Genomic DNA, 19283 nt, shown 5'->3' with positions numbered 1-19283 from the left:
GTGAGACAGGAACCATCTTGATTCATAACAAGGCCATATATCATCTAGGGAAAGTGTCTCTGGTATGCTGCGAACTGGAAATTGATCTTCTCCCTCCTTTCTCCCTCATCTGTCTTTAACTCCGTACACTTATTTAGGGTCAAAAAATGAAGAATTAAACAAAATGAAGATCTTAAGCTATACTGTATAGTTAGATTTTTGACAAAACAAGGTGGTATTGTGATAGGCCAGGGGATACATGTACTGTATGTACTGTACATGCAGTACGTATGAGAGTTGTGGAGTAGAGGCACCTTGTACTGTACGTGTGTGTCTACCTCTTATTTGACAGTCGTCAGGGGTAGCTGAGAGGATTATTTTGACATGCCGAGTTACCGTCGGCTAATAGATACATGTAACACACGTGCTCCGACCCTTTACACACACACACACACACACGCACAACCTTTGCTGTGCGTGCATGCGTGTGTGTGTGTGTGTGTGTGTGTGTGTGTGTGTGTGTGTGTGTGTGTGTGTGTTTAGTGTCCAGGTGTAAGGGAAAGTCCTGTGGTTTCTCGGCTCGACTGCGCCTGCTGAAATCCACCTGTTGACAGACACACGGCCAGCAGCCCACAGCCCTCCACGCAGAGAGGAGCACTAGGGAGAGCAGAGCTGGGATCCTCCATACCAGCATCAGGTGGACGCACCACTGGCAGCTTAAGCCCACATCAACAGTCCCACGCTGGTGGACGACATGGTTGTGGCTTGTCACTTTCACCGCCCCGCTCTGATGCATGTCGGCCTCCTTATCTGATCGGTCCTCTCAGCCTCTGTGGGATGCCAATGACGCTATGAGTGGGGTCACTTCATCTGCCACCTGGCAGCTGGGCACCATCTCATTTCGTCGACTTTCACCACTGAGCGCCCTCGTTTATCTGATTCATGTGCAGCAGAGTAGCCCTGCCTGTAGCTCAGAAGCCTAATGTCTCCCTTGGCGAGGGGGATTCCCTGTTGGCTGGCTGGGCAGTGAATGTTTGCTCTGCCATACTGTACATGCGCTGTTGCAAAGCACTGCTCCTAAATTGTCATTGTCTATCTCTCTTCTATTGCCTGGAGGTGTGGTGACCTTTAAATGTACTTAGTCATCTCCCCATGAATGCTGGGCGAACTGTACAAATGATGCTTTGTGATATTTCAAATGACAGGTTTACAAATTGGTTTGCTGTATCTGCTATATCTAGGGTGCTTCTGATATCTCCAATTAAACTGAACATGTTTACTTTGTAGGCTAGGTGATTATGTTTCTCCTGCTTCAATGATTACTGTACGTACATGTGGTGTGCCATCAAATCTTGTGTGTCCTGTACAGTTCTTTTTATACATTTGGTCTTTGGGAAACCTGCAATACTTTTAGACTAATTATACTCAGCTGTATGTCTCATACACCCATTCGACTATCTGTCTGTCTGTCTATGACAAAACCGAGGTCCATATTATTGACCCTGAACAGTACATAGTGTGCTGGGGAAGGGTTGCCCATTCAGTACATTATGGGCCATTATGGGTCTTAAGCTGCAGCCCATCGCAGCCACACTCTTGTGGTTTATCCTACCAGCTCGGGCAGCCACAGCATTGCAACACTGGTGAGGGAGGCAACCATGTCTCCCTCTATAGGTCCCACAGGATATGAAAGAATGGTCAAAGAAACGTTATGTTATGTCACACTCTAACTCAGTGGTTCCCAAACTCTTCAGGTCGAGACCCAAAAGAGAGATTAGACGTTTGCCTATAGTGCAAATAGCCAATCTTCTGTCTGTCTGTCTGTCTGTCTGTCTGTATATCTATCCATATACCCCCATTCTCTCTCTCTCTCTCTCTCTCTCTCTCTCTCTCTCTCTCTCTCTCTCTCTCTCTCTATCTTGAGAATGGGGTCAGAAATTCTGTGGTAAGCCTGGCTGTACAGACGGAAATCCCCTCTACCTGGGGTGGCATGCCGGCTACAAGTGGTTTACAAAAAAACAAGAAGAAAGAAAAAGGACATTGTCCATTTGTGCAATTTGTGCTATCTTAAATTAAGTTACAGCATGTTATTTTTTGTAAGAGAACCTCTCCCCCCAGGTTGAAGCCTGTTTACTTCTTTGTTGTATGGAACATCAAGCACGTGATGGCTCCGAGTCCCAGGAACTCTGCTGCTTGTCTATTGCACAACCAGCCCCCCCCCCCCCCCCCCCCCCCCCAAGAAGCAGAAGCAGAGATATGCAAGAGAAAAGAACAGTGAGAGATACAGGGGGGGGGGGGGGGAGTAGTGGAGTGATGAGGTGGGTTGGTAAGTGAGGGTACAGGGGAAAAAAGAATTGCAACTGTCATCACAAACAAGAACCATCTGTCTCATTTGTGTAACTTGTTTTCTTTTAATATGAGAAGTATGCTGAAGAGATCTGGGAGTTTGAGAGAGAGAGGCCTGGGAGGGCTGGGCCCTGGGCTAAAGCCAGACCCCTTCTTCTGGGCTTCTGGGAGCAAGTGGCATTAATATCCAGCATTTTTAACCCCTTCACCTGCACAACACACACTGTGAGGGACGTGAGAGAGAGACAGACAGACAGAGTAGTAGGTAGTGGTGGTGGTGAGGTCTGAAAGTGTCAGCCATTGGAGCCTAATTGCGCCAGAAAGTTACGTGGATATCCCTGAGCTGGAACATGTGAACCGCAGCTCCTGTCTGCTCGGAGCATAAGTGGTTTATATATGGGAGGCTCTGGTTACTGCGCAGATCTCGGATTGAATGAGAGATTAATGGCATCCACAAGTGACTATAGCTGTTCAGAAAGCACTAAAGACTTTTAGTAGAGCTGCGGTCTGACCCTAATTGCTAATTGTCTCCCTGAATATATCCAACTGGATTTATTTCTGTCTTTGTCTTTGAATCTAGTCATTTTAACTCACTGATACATTAATGAACACAGTATAAGCTTAGGTGTTTCTCTGTTACCGTGTAGGCTACAACACATTAATTGGACTGAATTCAAATAAAAATAAATAGTAGTTTTTTTCTACATAGGCCTAACTTTCTTTATCTTGATGTCAGACCATGCCACATAAATAATCTGAACAAAACATGGCCTGCTAGTTCTAGAGTTTCACGTCAAACAGCTTAAGCACTACTGTGGCTATATACGCCGCCCATATATCATCACAAGAGGAGGCGACTGAAAACTGAACCGTGTGCCCCCGAGGTCTCTGAAGGTATACTGTACATGCAACAGGTGGGTGATCAGACTATATTATTATGCCCCAGAGAATGTCAAGTTGCAAGGCAGGTATTTTCATCAGGCAGCGATGACAGCACCTCTGGGCCGCTCACAGGTCGCTCCCCCCACACCGGGGTCATCCCTACTGTATGTTCCCCATGCAGGTTCTATGTTCCCCACTTACCTTAGGGTTAGGTTTATTGTTGTAAGTGGGGAACAAAGAACCTTTTTTGCAGGGTGTGGAACATAGAACCTATAGGGAACATAGGCACAGTCCCCTTCCTTGTTTGTGTATGTACAGTAGTGTAGTGTCTGCTCCTCACATCCTCTCATTGCTCCACATACTCTACAGCGAAACCAAGCAAATGAACATGGCGCGTTTGGCTTTTTTTTCTCCCCTCCAGAGTCATGGCGTTTAAGATGTCTCTTGTCTCCGCCACAGCCACAGCAAACCACAGGAGGCATTAGAGCTCCCTGACGGACTGACTTAGGACCACGTTCGTAGATATGCAGACGGGAGCCCACAGACATTCCCCATCACTGTGAACACACCACCATCATGCCCAGCCAGCAGCGCCGGTCACCAGGGGGGGGGGCTAATTAAACGCAGATCTCACCAGGCCTTAAACAGAGACAGGTTAGAGTTACACTTTGACCACAGGCCAGCCGTGCGAGGAGGGGTGTGTGAGTCACAGAGATTGAGAGAGAGGAGGGGGGGGTAGAGAGAAAGCTGTTGATATTGATAGAGACAGAGGCAGGCGAATGAAAGAGTGTCCCATGTGGTCTGCATTTCACTGTAATCCCTGCTCTGTGGTATGCTGCCTGGCCTGTAGGCTGTGCTTCTCTGTCTGTCTGTCTGTCTGTCTGTCGTTGGGTCGCAAGACACATTTCATTGCGAGCTGACAATAAAGTACTACCGATATATCATATCATCTGTTTGTCCGTCCCTCCCTTCCTGTATGTCTGTCTCCCCTTCTCCCTCTCTGTCTGTCTGTCTGTCTGTCTGTCTTTCTCTCTCTCTCCTGGTCCAGGCCCAATCAGTCAGACCCCCCAATTGTGTTTTATGTGTCAAGAATTTGTGGAGAAGGACCTGGAGGGTGTAATGTACCTCATATGCTATGTTCGCACATAGCCATGCACGCATACTCCATGTGTGTGTGTGTGTGTGTGCACGTGCGTGCATGTGTGTGTGTGTGTGTGTGTGTGTGCACAGTGTGGATGGACACCACACAGTGTGGCCACATAATAACATTGCTGAAAGACACAGGAGAGGAATGATTTTATTGAAATATGTCTGTGTCCGTCAGCAAGTCTGGGGAGGGAGTGTGGTGGTAGAATGGGATCTGCACATCAGTTTCCAAGTCTAGCAATACAACTTCTGTGTATACAGTAATAAAATCCACAGTCTATTGCATAGTCAAGATACAGTGTGTGTGTGTGTGTGTGTGTGTGTGTGTGTGTGTGTGTGTGTGTCTGCGTGCGTGCGTGCGTGTATATATATATATATGTGTGTGTGTGTGTGTGTGTGTGTGTGTGTGTGTGCGCGAGAGTGCGCACGCACTAACCTCAATGTGTCGTCATGGCATTAGGTGCAAATAAAACCGTCAGTTCCATACATGGACACACAAGGGGGCCATAGATGGTCATATGCTGATGACATCAGCAATCTCCAAATATGGGCATGGAAGGGAAAATAATTGACAGATATAAGAGATCTCCATATATGGGTGCAGGTCGGATCGGCAGTGCGACGTAGGTGTGGTCTAGTAACTTATACTTAACTAGACTCTAGTTAAGTATATACAGTATATGTTTACTGTCTGTCTGTTAAGAGTATTATATAGTTATATTACAAACATGATGTACCCCCCCCCCCACACACACACACACACACACACACACACACCGACACACACAACACATCTCTGCCATATAGCGTACCCTCTCCAAAGAAACAGGACTGAGTGATTTTTTTTTGACACAGCATATATTCCATATTAACATACATTCATAGGCAGTATAGTGTCGTTCAGTGTATAAGTCTTTACAGATCTATGTCTCTATAATGATAGCATGTTGTTATAGGAAAGCTGGGCGTTGTGGTGCCGGTACATACAGGTTAGTCATACACAGTTGGGTTCCCAGAGGCCCTGACAGTGGCACGGGCGCTGCTGTATGTAAATGTCTCGTAGCTGTCGGGTGGAAACCTTGTATGTCCAAAGCCGTTCCTTTATTATTCCTTTTTTTTTTTTTTTTATGGAGAAAATGGGTGATCTACAAGCTCACTTTCTGTGAGATGAAGTAGGGCTCTAATTTGTGAAAAACAAACAACATAAAACTTTGAAGCATGGAGACACAAGGTTTATTCCTGAGAGCCACGGTATAATGTGTCTGTCAGTGTGTTTTTATGCATCTCTGTGTGTGTGCGTGTGTGTGTGTGTGTGTGTGTGTGTGTGTGTGTGTGTGTGTGTTTGAGAATCGTGTACACGTGCACGCGTTTACACGATCTGCACCTGGAAACTGTTGCTGCTGAAACTTGGTGAAATGAATGTGTGGTCCAATGTTTGTTGCTCTTTATGGGTGAGGGCTCTATGTGCGCTTGGAGAGAAAAGTGCTTCAGTCATCATGCGTGGTGTCCATGTCCATGCTCTGGCAACCCTCAGGCAAACTCCCTTTATGTGTGTGTGTGTGTGTGTGTGTGTGTGTGTGATGCCTGACAGCGTGCCACACACCTGTCCCCCACCTGTCAGTGCGTTAAGGGCCAGGAGACCCTGGCGACAGTGGTCTGTCACCATGACACTGATAACCAAAGAGATACAGTAAGATACAAAGGAAGAAAGATGAATGCATATAGCAACCTGTGTAGGCCTACACGTTGCTGTGTGTGTGTGTGTGTGTGTGTAGTTGGAGCAGCATCAAAACAATGCAGCGTTGGTAAAAAGAAAAAAGAAAGGCGGCCACTTTGACGTTGACAGCAACTGAACCTCAGCACAACATATAGTCATGTACACTTGGACCGCGAATTGAATCGTGTGAATAAAAAATAAAAGTATTTTCTTGCGTTCCTTTCGTTTGTTTGAGCGTCGCCTGGAACCCACACAACAGGCTTGGCTCCTCCCTTTGACATCCGACGTTTCTCCAGATGAGTCCCCGAAGCAGCAGCAAGATCAGAGGGCAGACTGCCCTCCTCTACACCCCCCCCCCCCCCCCCCCCCCCCCCGAAAAGCCCACCTCCATCCTCCCCTCTGGTCATCAGTCTATCCCACCCCCCACCTTCCTACCCCACTCTCGACAAAACCAAATAAGTTAAAGCATTACAAAAATAAGAAAAGCATCAACAACAACAACAACGAACATCTAAAGTGTGAGAGTGAGGGACGGAAAAATGAGAGAGAAAGAGACGTTCTCCTTATATTTACATATTCGCCTGTAGGTTATTGTTGTTGTTTTGGTTTTTTGGTTGTTTTTGTAGGAAATCCCATGCATAACGTATCAATATCCTTTATGATGGTATAGAATGAACAGCACTGCCTAGGACCTCTGTCTAGTTGGTGCCAGTCTGTCAGTCTATCTGCCAGTCTGTCCACTCCCACTCCTCCTGACCAGTAGCTTGGTGTGGGGGTTTCCGTGTGTGTACATGGGCGTGAATGTGCCCCCCCACACCACCCGTCACCGGCAGGTATGCATCTCTACCATTTTGCGGCACTGTTTGCACTTGACGTAGCAGCACCAGTGGAACTTGCAGCTGCACCTGTCCACCACCTCCACCTCCTCCGTCTGGAAGCCGCGGCCGCAGCACATCAGCTCGCAGCCGTCGATGGCCTTGGAGGTGCGGTTGCACTGGCGCCCCGCCGTTCCCAGCATGCCCGGCGTGCGCGGGTCAAAGTCACAGAAGTCCGGGCTGGGGTCCAGGTAGACCAGGTCTTCGTCCGTGTGCGGCTTGAACTGCGAGTTGCGCGGCACCAGCACCTTTGTGGTGCCCACCTTGCGCTGCTCCACCTCGGTGGCCCCGTCGAACTTCTCCTTGATGACGTTGCCCACCTTGCGGAACGGTGGCATGGCCTTCCAGCATGTCTTCACCTCGCAGGAGCCCGACACGCCATGGCACTTGCACTCCACACGCATGTGCGACAGGATGGCCTTATAGTGGAAGAGCCCAGGAGACATTGGGTTAAGTAATGGCAGCAGTTCATTTACGGGTTTCCTGAAAATACATTAACTAAATAACAGGATTAATATAGTACTTATAGTCACAATAATATAACGTAATAATTTGTATAGAACAATTCAAAGTACTTCACATGAAATCTGAAAACACTACATAAAATGAACTAAATATTCAAAAGTATGTTTAAAAGTGATGTAAGTATGCCTTTGTCAAGAAGTTAAAGCTCTATATTCCGATCGCAATCATTACGATAGTGTGTTCAGTAACAATAATCTCTCCAATTCTTTAGTGAACAGAAATGTACAGCTCTCTAATCAAGAGAGAAAACTTTACAGGTCAGGAACGAGAACAATTTTGTCTGTATACAAAAAAAAAGACAAAATTGGAACTTCAACAGGAACTGGAGCACATAAAGGTGAAGCTGATAAATTATCTTTGTGAAGTTCTCTCTCCTGATTGGATAAAATTGGTATCTTGATCTGAAAATGTATTTTCTGTTGACTAAAAAGCTGGAGAAATGGGGAGACCCCCTGTAACGAAGTGGTCCTCCATTACTGATATTTGGCACATTTAAGTATTTATATTTGCACACAAAGGAAGAGTCATGAGTTGAACTGGTTTATTGAGAGTATTGTGAACATGAAAATGTAATATGAGACTGTGTTATGGGTACTTGAATACTGACTGCTTCTGTTCTGTCTGTTCCAGTGTGTTCGGGCAAAAGAGTCCCCAGGCTACCAGAGCACCATAATTGGTCTGGACTGGACCACAGTGAAATGGCCAGGGGGTGTTTGAGTTATGTATTGGAGCTTCTAATGATAATGGGATATATAGTTTATCTGGCAATAGTGGGCATAATTGATATTTACTTACTGGTGTATTGATATAGATTTATAGGCTCATGTGATGTGGGTTATGTGGGGTTCAGAAGTGTTGCATGGTTAACCGGTAATATGGTAGAGTCTGCACTGATTGTTTCAGCTGCCTATAAAAGGCTGCCAGGGAGCACACACCCACTCAGTGTTGGATTCAGTGAGAGGGCATGGTGGAGCTGCACACCAACATGCCCCATTTGTTTGCTGCGTGTATCATGCCATTTCCCATGCTGTACAACTTCTTTTGGGAATAAACCATTGTGTGGCTGCCTTTTACATCCTGACTCTGTACTCATTTCCAGCTGCTTATCGGGCAAACACTACACCCCCGTTACCGAACAAACACACTATAGTATACCAATGATCTGAATCGGAATAGGGCTATTTAACATTTGTTTTACCAAGCAAATATCACTTACACTCCCTTTAAGAAGTGGTTTTTAAATGATGGGGCCAGTAGCTTTAGTTACCTTCCGGCCAGCCTCGTTGTTATGTAGGTTCATCAGGGCCCGGCTGGAGGATTGGCCCTTACTCCTCTCCCTCACGTCCACAAAGGACTGGGAGAAAGCTACTCCATACGCAATGTTATCACTGCAGCCTGACCACTGGAAGCCTACAGAGAGAGAGAGAGAGAGACGTTGCATTTCACTGATTGTATTGAGAGACAGACAGAAAAACTCAGACAATCAAGCAGAGGATTCAATCCTGGTCCAAATGGATGTTAGCTTGGAACCTCACTCTACGCTCTTAGCTCCGAGAAGAGGTTCCGTATCAGGATATGCCTGCATCAGTAGAACAGGGGTTGAGCCGTCCAAAAACAGTGCCGAAAACCCTTTTTGCAGAAAAGTAAAGATATTTCTGGCAAGCTACAGATGATAAACTTAGGACAGGCACCTTCATATTTTTAGACAGGGGTGAAACAAGGCTTAAATTGCTTATTTAGTCAGCCTGTGGCCAGTCAACCCCGCCCGCAGCGCCCGGGAAACCAAAGTCTTTGGGTTCCGGGGGGAGTATGGTTGCAAAGCTGAAACTTAAAGGAATTGACGGAAGGGCACCACCAGGAGTGGAGCCTGCAGCTTAATTTGACTCAACACGGGGAAGCTCACCCGGCCCGGACACGGAAAGGATTGAGCATGAGCAGTACTGCTTCCCTAAGATTGCATTGGGAAAACATGGTACTGGCTGACTTCATAAGCTTTGTAAGCGGTTGTTTCACCCCTGTCTAAAATATTTATGTGCCTGTCCTAAATGTATCATCTTTTTGGAAACGATACTGCGAAAAGGATTTTCCGCCACTGTTTCTGTTCAACCCCTGTTCTACTGATGCAGGCATGTCCTGACACGGAACCTCTTCTCGGAGCTAAGAGTGAGGTTCCAAATGGAGCTAGAAGGATGTGTGTAGTAAGCAGACAAGGATTGAAACCAATAATGCCATTGATGGGTTCACTGATATTGTGCTTGCATATTATTTTCTCTCTTTTTAACCCATTTAGACCGTAGGACGTGTGAAAACGTCATAACTAATCCAACTAACGCATTTTCATTGATATAAAACGAGAAAAATATTCTGATATTTTTTGGCCTCTCCTTCTGCACCACACTCCTTGCTCTTCGCGCATGCGCGTTGGCGTTCACTTCCCTGTTTACGGCTCAGAAAGAATGCCTCGTATCTCCTAATCTAGGGAGCTCTCCCAAGCTGTTATTTTGAAAGAAATCCTGCTGCAGATTGTGTTAAAATTCTGTGGTAAAGCAACAGCAACATGTGAGTTGAAACTTTACATGTAAGCCTCAAACATTGAATATTGAATTTTGAATCTTTTTTTGGAGTTGAGATGAGTTACCCTCTGGACTGACTCCATGGACGTTACGGTCACAGCCGCATTTCTCCAGCTCTCCACTGCTGCACGCCCTGGTGACGGCAAACGCCACGCTAGCGGCTGAGATGGCATACACGAAGGCGGCCTCACGGGTGCCTGTCAGAAAACACAAACAAGCATAATTATGAACTTGTGGCTAATTCACAGCTGAGCACCAACACCTTCTGAATACCCCATTGCAACTACAAATACAATATAGTGATATAGTGGCTGCAGGAGAGGCTAGAACAGACACCACTGAAGTGCCAGTGAGTTATCATAATGATTATAATATTGGTTGTAATAGTCCAGATCAATCCCTAACCCTTCAAAGTTCTTTGGAGCAACATATCAGACCCCTGATGTTGGTGTTTGTTGGGGCAGACAGAGGTTGCTCAACACCTGATATATTATATCTTACCCTGAGTGACCACCTTGCCAAATACGGGCATGGTCTCGAGAGTGGAGCAGTTCCACCGCCTGTTTCGGAACTGGTACTGACATTCATCTATGGCCAGCTGGGCCCCACGACGCACAGCATCCATTACCTCAACACTGCGCTTACAGATCTGCACCTGCATGGGAGCACAGAGAAACAGCTTCAGTGTGATGCTGGACATATATATCCTCTCACTCCCTATAGTCTCCCTCCCACTCTCTCACTCCTGTCCTCCAGTCCCTCTCAAGACAAACACATCTTAAAAACGGATGTCAAGAACTCCCATTGTACTGGCAGTTAGCAGTTATTTCTATGGCTCCATTTGATCCCAAAATGGGCATGCATGTCAAGGTATGAGACACGTTCGTAAAGAAGCGAGTTTTGATCCAGTGATTCAGCTCATAGTGGCAGCAGCAAGGTTGAACTTTTCTCAACTTTGCCGCTCCGCTCGTATTGCCAGGACTTTAACGCAAATGACGCAAATTCACGCTAATGGCGGCATCTGAGCTAAGTGGGTCACGTCACGTCATGTCCCCCCTCCGCCATTCTGAATTCCCATAGACGTGTTTAATATCGCATCATCCAAAAATAAACAAATGAGCACGATGGTGGTTTGACTCATATGGGAAGCATCAACTAACAGTGAGGAGACCGCTAATGTTATCGCTGCTGAATTCATTACATTTTCACCAAAAACAGACAGTATCAAATACGAGTGACTATTGAAATGTAAACGACACTATTTGTTTATTTTTGGACCACAATTCTCATACAAGACGATTCTAAGATGACCCAATCCTATTGTCCATAGAGAAACACTTCTGTGGCCCAGGCGATGAGCGAGTAACGCCAGGACTTCCATGCTCATATAGCTTCATGTCACTGGCTTCCATTGAACTTTAATCCCAGTCTGTAGCTTTGACGCCGCTCGTGTGAATGCATATTAAGTTAACGTGCTGAGGAGGGAAAGTGTGTGTACCTGTCTCTGGATGAGACCTCGCAGTCTTTCACATGTCTCCTCATCACTGATGCTTCCCACAGAGGACAGCTTGGCCAGGTACCTGACACAGAAACACAGCACAGCAGCATTATGTAGCGTTAATATGCAGTCCTACATGAAGATAACCTTGTTAACCCAATCATTTAACAACGTTTCCCCCCCCAGATTGATTTCAGACACAAACAAGAAGGTATTTTTCCTATACTGTGATACTGTATCATCATGAATGTTCTAGACTCGGTCAGAGACTTTAGGCTTCAGAGGGTAAAAGTCGAGATCAATGGCTAAAACAATGGATAAGTGCAGTTTGTTACCAGTAAGAATAATGTTTGTGGCCTAGGCCAGCCGAGCGGTCCAGGCACCTAGCCTGGTAATCCAGGCTGACAGTGTGTCGCGGGTTCGAGTCCCGAGCCCGACGACCTTTGCTGCGTGTCTTCCCCCCCCCTCTCTCTCTCTCCCTTTCCTGTCAAACACTGTGAATCTATCAATAAAGGCAAAGAATCCCCTAAAATGTATTTAAAAATATATAAAAAAGAATAATGTTTGTGTCAGTGAGTGAATGGGTTCCCGAGTACTGGCTCTGCGAGAGCTTGATTTAGGTGAGTCGAGCGTTTTCACAACAACACCATCTTGTTCCTATAGCGGAGCTGGCCAGAGGTGTGAGGCTAGGTTCCCATGACGTTGTGAGAATGTATTGTCTAACTCTCTCTCTGCTTGTGAGGACGCTGAGAGGAGGAAAAGTGGCTTATCGCACAGACCGCCTTTAGGGCAGACAGGTCAGGGAGATATATAAGCGCATACGCACACAATCAGAGATGGGAGAAAATGACATCCGTCTAGTTGCCCTGAGACAGACACACACGCACGCACACACCTCACCTCACCTCCTTCAGTCTCGTATCTGCAGTGTGAACCTCACCTTACAGAAATAGGCTGTCTCATAAGCCAACTACAGCTCTCTCACAGAGGAAATGGGTCTTGATTACTGCACTGCTATAGCTATAGCAACTCTCAGAATGGTTGAGTGAGTGATCAGTGATGTGAGAACATTCTTGGAGGAGTCTGGCACTGGAAGGTGTTCTGCATGAAACTAAGGGACACACGTTATGCCCACCTGGTCCCAACTGCCTTTGATCGATTCACTAATGAATACCAAAATAGTGAAAATACATTTAGCACTCATTATATCCACACACACACACACACACACACACACACACACGCACGCATCCCACACACACACACACACACACACACACACACACACATGAGAGTGCGCACACACGCATGAGCACACGCAAGCACGCACACACACACACACACACACACACACACACACACACACACACACACACACACACACACACACACACACACACACACACACACAACCTCTCATCTCCTCTTCAATGATGATAATTGCTGCCTCTCCATTTCTCCCTTCCTCCCTCTCTCCAAGTATGTCTTTCTCTTTCTCACTCTGGCTCTCCTGTACCTTTCCTCTAGTCCAGACAGTGTCACCATTCACCACTCAGCGCTATGATAACCTGGGTCCCCACCACTCAACCCACATCACACTATGATAACCTGGGTCCTCACCACTCAACCCACATCACAGCCACATTTCAACCTCACATCCTCTTGTCAACCTCAGGGATGACCTCACTTACTCGCTCGCTCAGTCACAATATCCAAGCAATATCTCCAAATGATAAATACTGAAAAAAGGATACAAACAAGTCGATAATCGACTAGACCAGCTCAGTGGCTAGGGTGTCCACACTGAGCTTGGGGGGTTGGGCTTTAATGCCATGGCCGGGTCATACCAAAGACTATAATTGGCATTCAGCATCAAGGGTTGGATAGAGGGTACTGTATGTCCCTGCAACATACAAGAGTTATGTCCAACGGGTGTACTTGTACATCATGGCTGGTGGGGATGTACGTACATATAAGAGCCACGTGGCTCAGGACCCATTGATTCCCAAGGCTACGTAGTCAATACTCTGGGATGCAAATGTAAAAGTCCCCATCTACCGATTATTGGTCATGATGTTATCCTGACAATCAACTAACAACCAATATCCTGACAACCTTAATGGTCAAAGGAAAGCAGAACAACTTTCACCCCAGTCAGGAATCTGTTATGAGGACAAACCTGGAGTCAAGTTAGGACTTTTATACCCAGCTAAGCTTCAAGTGACGCACAACGGAACCAAGAAAGCTTTTACTGATCCAGAGGAAGCCTGTGTAGTCCTTCTTCGGAGAGAATTTACTGTTTTCCCACAAACACACTCGTACAGTAGCCTATACAGTACAATCAATTAGACCCCTGGCACGCCGTCCGGCTAGCTTGGCAGCCTAGGTGCCCAGACGGTTGAGCTAACCGTCCAGGCCATGGATTTGTGCTTTAATAAGAAGCTTTTGTAGCAAATTACAAATGACTGTAAAGCTACTCTGAGGATTAGGCAGTTCATCACTAAGTGATTAGCTAAGATTAGAGGGTTATTTGTGTTAACATTTTTTTGTTATTTGTCTGTTGTAAGATGATTTATTCAGGATTGAATATAGATAACTGATAAGGTGGGAGATAGCCTGGGAGGACAGGTTATGTGATGCTACTTTATTGCATCTTATTTATATTTTTTGTAATCTGTAATCTACGATTGTGTGGGATAAAAGGAAGAGCACATCTTGAGTCAGTTGTATCCTACATGCACCGTATGTTTGCTGAACTGCTGAAAAAATATATCTGAAAGAAAAATGTATGAGAGCGGGCACGCCGGGCAGAGTTCACAAATGTGCGACAAAAAGTTAGACAAAAGACAAATAACCTCCATCAGTCCTTTCTTGGGAAAATCGGCTTTGACACTGCATAAATGCTCATGTGTGATGGTGAGGACAGACAGAGACTTAATTGTTTGGTCACTTTGGTGGTGTCCACAACAATGCTAATAAACAGCTTAAATGAGCTCAGGGAAAAGTGAAAAATCAGCAACCCTTGTCAATGAACATGATACTGACCATGATTCTGACATGATACTGACCATGACACTGACATGATACTGACCATGATTCTGACATGATACTGACATGATACTGACCATGATTCTGACATGATATTGACATGATACTGACATGATACTGACCATGATTCTGACATGATACTGACCATGATACTGACCATGATTCTGACATGATACTGACCATGATACTGACATGATACTGACCATGACACTGACATGATACTGACCATGATACTGACATAATACTGACCATGATACTGTCATGATACTGACCATGATAATGACATAACACTGACCATGATACTATCATGATACTGTCATGCTACTGACCATGCTACTGACCATGATACTGACCATGATTCTGTCATTGTACTGGCATGATACTGACATAATACTCACCATGATACTGAGATGATATTGAAGTCATTTGGAACCCTGTATGGCTGCTGTTATTCTCGGAAGGAGGCAGGTACACCATTATTTTGGTAAAGAATTACTTTATTGAACAACGACAATGTTTCGATCTTGATAGATCTTCGTCAGGTCAGTATGGTATATGCTGTTATTCTCCACAAATCTTAATCTTTCTGCCCCCTATGCCCGTGGCCGTATACATGTGAGATACGGAATAAGTACAAAGATTTGGGTTGTGTTCAGTGCGATCACAGAGTAAGCATGGGTTTACATCTAAGCCATGTGCACTGTTTGATCCCTCCCCCCACCTCTATTGTGATCCGTAGCCTTGGGCAGGCTGCAGTGTTTGGGTCCACTCAGCCAGCTGGGAGAGTGTCAGAGACTGATAAAGAAAAGGCCATGAGAACAGACCTCAGCAATAACACTGCAAACACACTAAAGGAACATACCCCTACCAGCCCTTCCAGACCACTGATACCACACACATACACGTGTATCTGTGTGTGTGTGTGTGTGTGTGTGTGTGTGTGTGCACGCACGCACGCACGCACGCACGCACGCACGCACGCACGCACGCACGCACGCACGCACGCACGCACACACACACACACACACACACATACAGCTGGATGGCACACACAGCTGGATGGCCCCGATGATCCCGGTGGCCTGACATTCACCCTGGAAACATTTAATAAACATCGGATAAGCTATTTTCCAGGTGATTTTGTTGTGTGTATGCGTGGGAAAAGTTCAGTGTGTGCGTGTTTCTCTTTTATCTGTTCATTCTGGAGTATTCTCTGGGCTTCCCAGACCAAGATTTGCAAGGACAATACAGTACAGTACACTCTCTTCCTCTCCTCTCCTCTCCTCTCCTCTCCTCTCCTCTCCTCTCCTCTCCTCTCCTCTCCTCTCCTCTCCTCTCCTCTCCTCTCTCATGGACAGCATCAGGCCTGTAATGGTTGCGTGCTTGGTGCTTCCATTTCAGAGGCCTAAGCCCAGTGGAGCCAGTGGTGTTGTGAGGTCTGCAATGTGTAATGCAACACAAACACACAGCGGCCCACCAACGCACCACAACTCCAGGTGGATATTCCTCCTGCTCAGAGCACATCCTTTAGCTTTTGGGGGGCCCTGAGCAAAGAATCCCTCAACTCAGGGGGTCTACCTACCCCCAGTGTGCATGGTGGAAAATAGCTAAATACCCTTACTCAAGAACTAATATGACCTGCTATTTTCAAAATACGTTTATACAGTTGAAAACTTGAAATGGGACATTCTGCATATTGAGTACTTTTATCTTTGGTACTTCAAGTACATTTTGAAGCAAATACTTTTCTACTTTTACTCGGTACATTTAGAATTCCGGAATTTTACTTGTAACAGAGTATTTCTATATTGCAGTTAAGTCAAAAAGTGAGTGAGTATACTTTTCCCCCCACGGCATAGATGGCTGGTGTTTGGACAGTGTAGGAGAGTGTACAATTGACACAGAACGTGCCTCAGCAGAATCTACAGTAAAAACACTGTTGCCCAAAATAAAGCTTCTCACGCAAGAGTGACCCCCCCCTCCCCCACCGCTTTTTTTTTTTTTTTTACTTTTTACCCCTCCATGCAGAAAGTCAACTTCACATAAACGCTGGTGTGCACTGTAGCGCCTCACTGCTTCTCCATCATCTCTAATGTGTATTTATGTGAAAATATCCTGTCGTTTACCTTTCCAGCTCTGAGTACACAGGAGAGGTACACAGTGAGAGGTAAATATAGCGTGGATGGGAAACGCCAAGAAGAGCACAGTGAGGAAGATTATAAGAAACATCTTGGCTTTCTTGAGGGAGTAACTCATCCATGGCCCTGCATGGTGGTGACATTATGTGCACGCAGAATCGCAGATGCAGAAGGGACACACAAACACACGCACATGCACACGCACACGCACACACACACACATACACACACACACACACACACACACACACACACACACACACACACACACACAGCACATAATCCCTCAAATCCCCCAACATCTACAGTGGACCCACTGACCAAGTGATCTGTATTTACTATTTGTCACATTGTTTGTCACGCAGGCTGTGTGTGACCTAAGCTCACCTCTTGTGTCCCCCTCTCACTCTGCATTGGACACATTAGTCATGCCTAGGAGTGGCCTGTAGAGGGCAATCTGATCTCATTTTCCCCCTTAGGCCATATTACACATGCACCCCATATACACACATGCACCCCAGTGCTCACTTTAGACAGAAAGGAATATATCTTGTGTTCTTCTCGTTTATTGAGATCAGAAGATATCGGTAAATGATTCATTATCAAAATAAACGAAGACATTACCAGGAAGACTTTGTTATGGCTTGATTGTGTCAAAAGTTGTTTGATGTATATGTAATGTGACAGCTTCTTTGGCAGATGATGGGCACTGACATGGCAGTTGTCTATTAGACCTACTACTATATGCTACGCGCCGCGTGCTAATCTGTGATCAAAGTCAAACTGTACCCGGTCGTTCGCTGGCTTCCCACCGCTGTCTAAACTCACACAATCATGACCATAATTATATTTTGTAATTTTATCTTGCTGTGATGAGAAAACAACTTAATGTAATTTATTCTCAACAGAACAAAGGATAAATTGTCCCCTCCGCAATGCCTACTGTGTCGACCATATCAGTTTATCTTGCCATTCCTCTCTTTGTCTACGTTTGGAATGGAGCTGGCCTGGTCATAATTAATAATCATAGTCTCCAGGTGCACAGCAACAGTAACAGAGATTCCAGTGAATCTGCAAGAGTGATATATTTTTTTCTTTTTTTAAGCTTGTACAGTATGCACTATGCAGCCATACAGAGTCTTATAAAGGACTGCTTGACGTATGAACATCAAGCTTTATTCGACATGTTCACAACATGCACACATTATGACACTATACACACTGAAGGGTGCTCCTAATCATCATTGTGTGAAGCACACAATGGACGGTGGACCTATTAGGGTCATTTTAGTGACACTCAGATTGTACCGTGTAGGGTAGGCACCTCACACATCTGGAACCATGACGACATCAAGTTTAGTCAAATGCTAGAAATTGTGCATGCAAGACAGACTGGACAGAACCTTGTGCAATACTGACATGACACTGTTGCTGATGCTGAATTTAGTTTGAGGACGAACAGGAGAACGGAGACTGAGGCATGAACCTGCAATACCCCATGGAATCCAGTGCGGCCAGCCGGGCCAGGGTTTGGATTTGTAGGGGGACATTTTTAAAGCCCTATAGGCCTACATATATATTTTCTTTCAAAATTTCTATATTTGTCAAATTATTTTATTTTTTAACATTTTGGATAAAATAGCCAATTTTACATTGAAGTGCCCAGATGTCCCACCAATCCTGCATGTTACCACAACGGATAGCGAAAATAACCAATCTACAGTGAGCTTGTAGATCTGCTATTTTTGAAAATGTTTTTTATTTATGGCCAGGGTTAATGTGGTTAACACAAGTTTTGTTTTAAATTACATTGTTAAATTGTGTCATTATCAAACGTAAAAAAGTCTAACCCAAGTATGACCACGACAAAGCGAAACATTCAACCAAGTGCGTTAGTCGTATCATAAGATGATACCAACATTTTATCTGACATTTTAATTGCAGTGGTTCTCTAACCTTTTCATGCTATGGACCCCCAAATGACTATGCATTTGGCCACGGGCCCCTATCTTAAAAGATCTCGTGCCAGGGACGCATTGTAGCTTGTAGATCGGCTATATTTCAAATATATAGCCGATGTAAAGGGTTAAAGTGATTTTTATGCTATATTACCTCACTTTGCCGGGGACTCCCTGGAATCCCCTCAAGGACCCCTGGGGGGGTCACCGGAATCCACTTTGAGAACCACAGGGTAAGGTAAAAGATTATAGTGGGTTAGCAGAGAGATAAAATGAGGAATTGATGAAAATAATGTATAAGAGCGGAAAGGTGCAGAGAAATGAATGTGCAGCTGCAGTGCTGACCCAAACTCACTGGCTAACTGAACCTGTTGACCCTACTGTAAGCCTCAGACTCCGTTTATGGGTGCTGAAGCCCTCAGACTCCAAACCAACACAACCCATAGCGTTGTGTCTACTTAATGTTAGCAGCCTGAAAGCTGGACTAAAGTGAAGACTTAACATGCAGGCAAAAAGTCTAATTTCTGGTCTAATTCCTAACTAAGACCAGTTTTAGCTTCACTGCATTGGCTTCCGGTTGTTTTTAGGATTGATTTTA

General features: G+C 45.4%; 1 protein-coding gene across 1 annotated transcript in view; it reads right to left on the bottom strand.

Annotated features, from left to right (window-relative positions):
• Positions 1–6540: 6540 nt before the first annotated feature.
• Positions 6541–19283, bottom strand: part of wnt4 (wingless-type MMTV integration site family, member 4) — a 22576-nt gene continuing 9833 nt past the window's right edge. Inside the window, exons 2-6 of the mRNA XM_083770910.1 lie at positions 11542–11623; positions 10545–10698; positions 10109–10240; positions 8738–8880; positions 6541–7364 (exon numbers count right to left, since the gene is read on the bottom strand). Coding sequence (XP_083627036.1) covers positions 6894–7364; positions 8738–8880; positions 10109–10240; positions 10545–10698; positions 11542–11623 — 982 coding nt within the window. The 3' untranslated portion in view covers positions 6541–6893. The remainder of the gene's footprint in view (positions 7365–8737; positions 8881–10108; positions 10241–10544; positions 10699–11541; positions 11624–19283) is intronic.

This window comes from Protomyctophum parallelum (assembly GCF_964188405.1).
Source record: "Protomyctophum parallelum genome assembly, chromosome: 8".
NCBI lineage: Eukaryota > Metazoa > Chordata > Actinopteri > Myctophiformes > Myctophidae > Protomyctophum > Protomyctophum parallelum.
The sequence above is the reverse complement of the archived record's forward strand: the minus strand, read 5'-3'. Positions and strand labels throughout refer to the sequence as shown.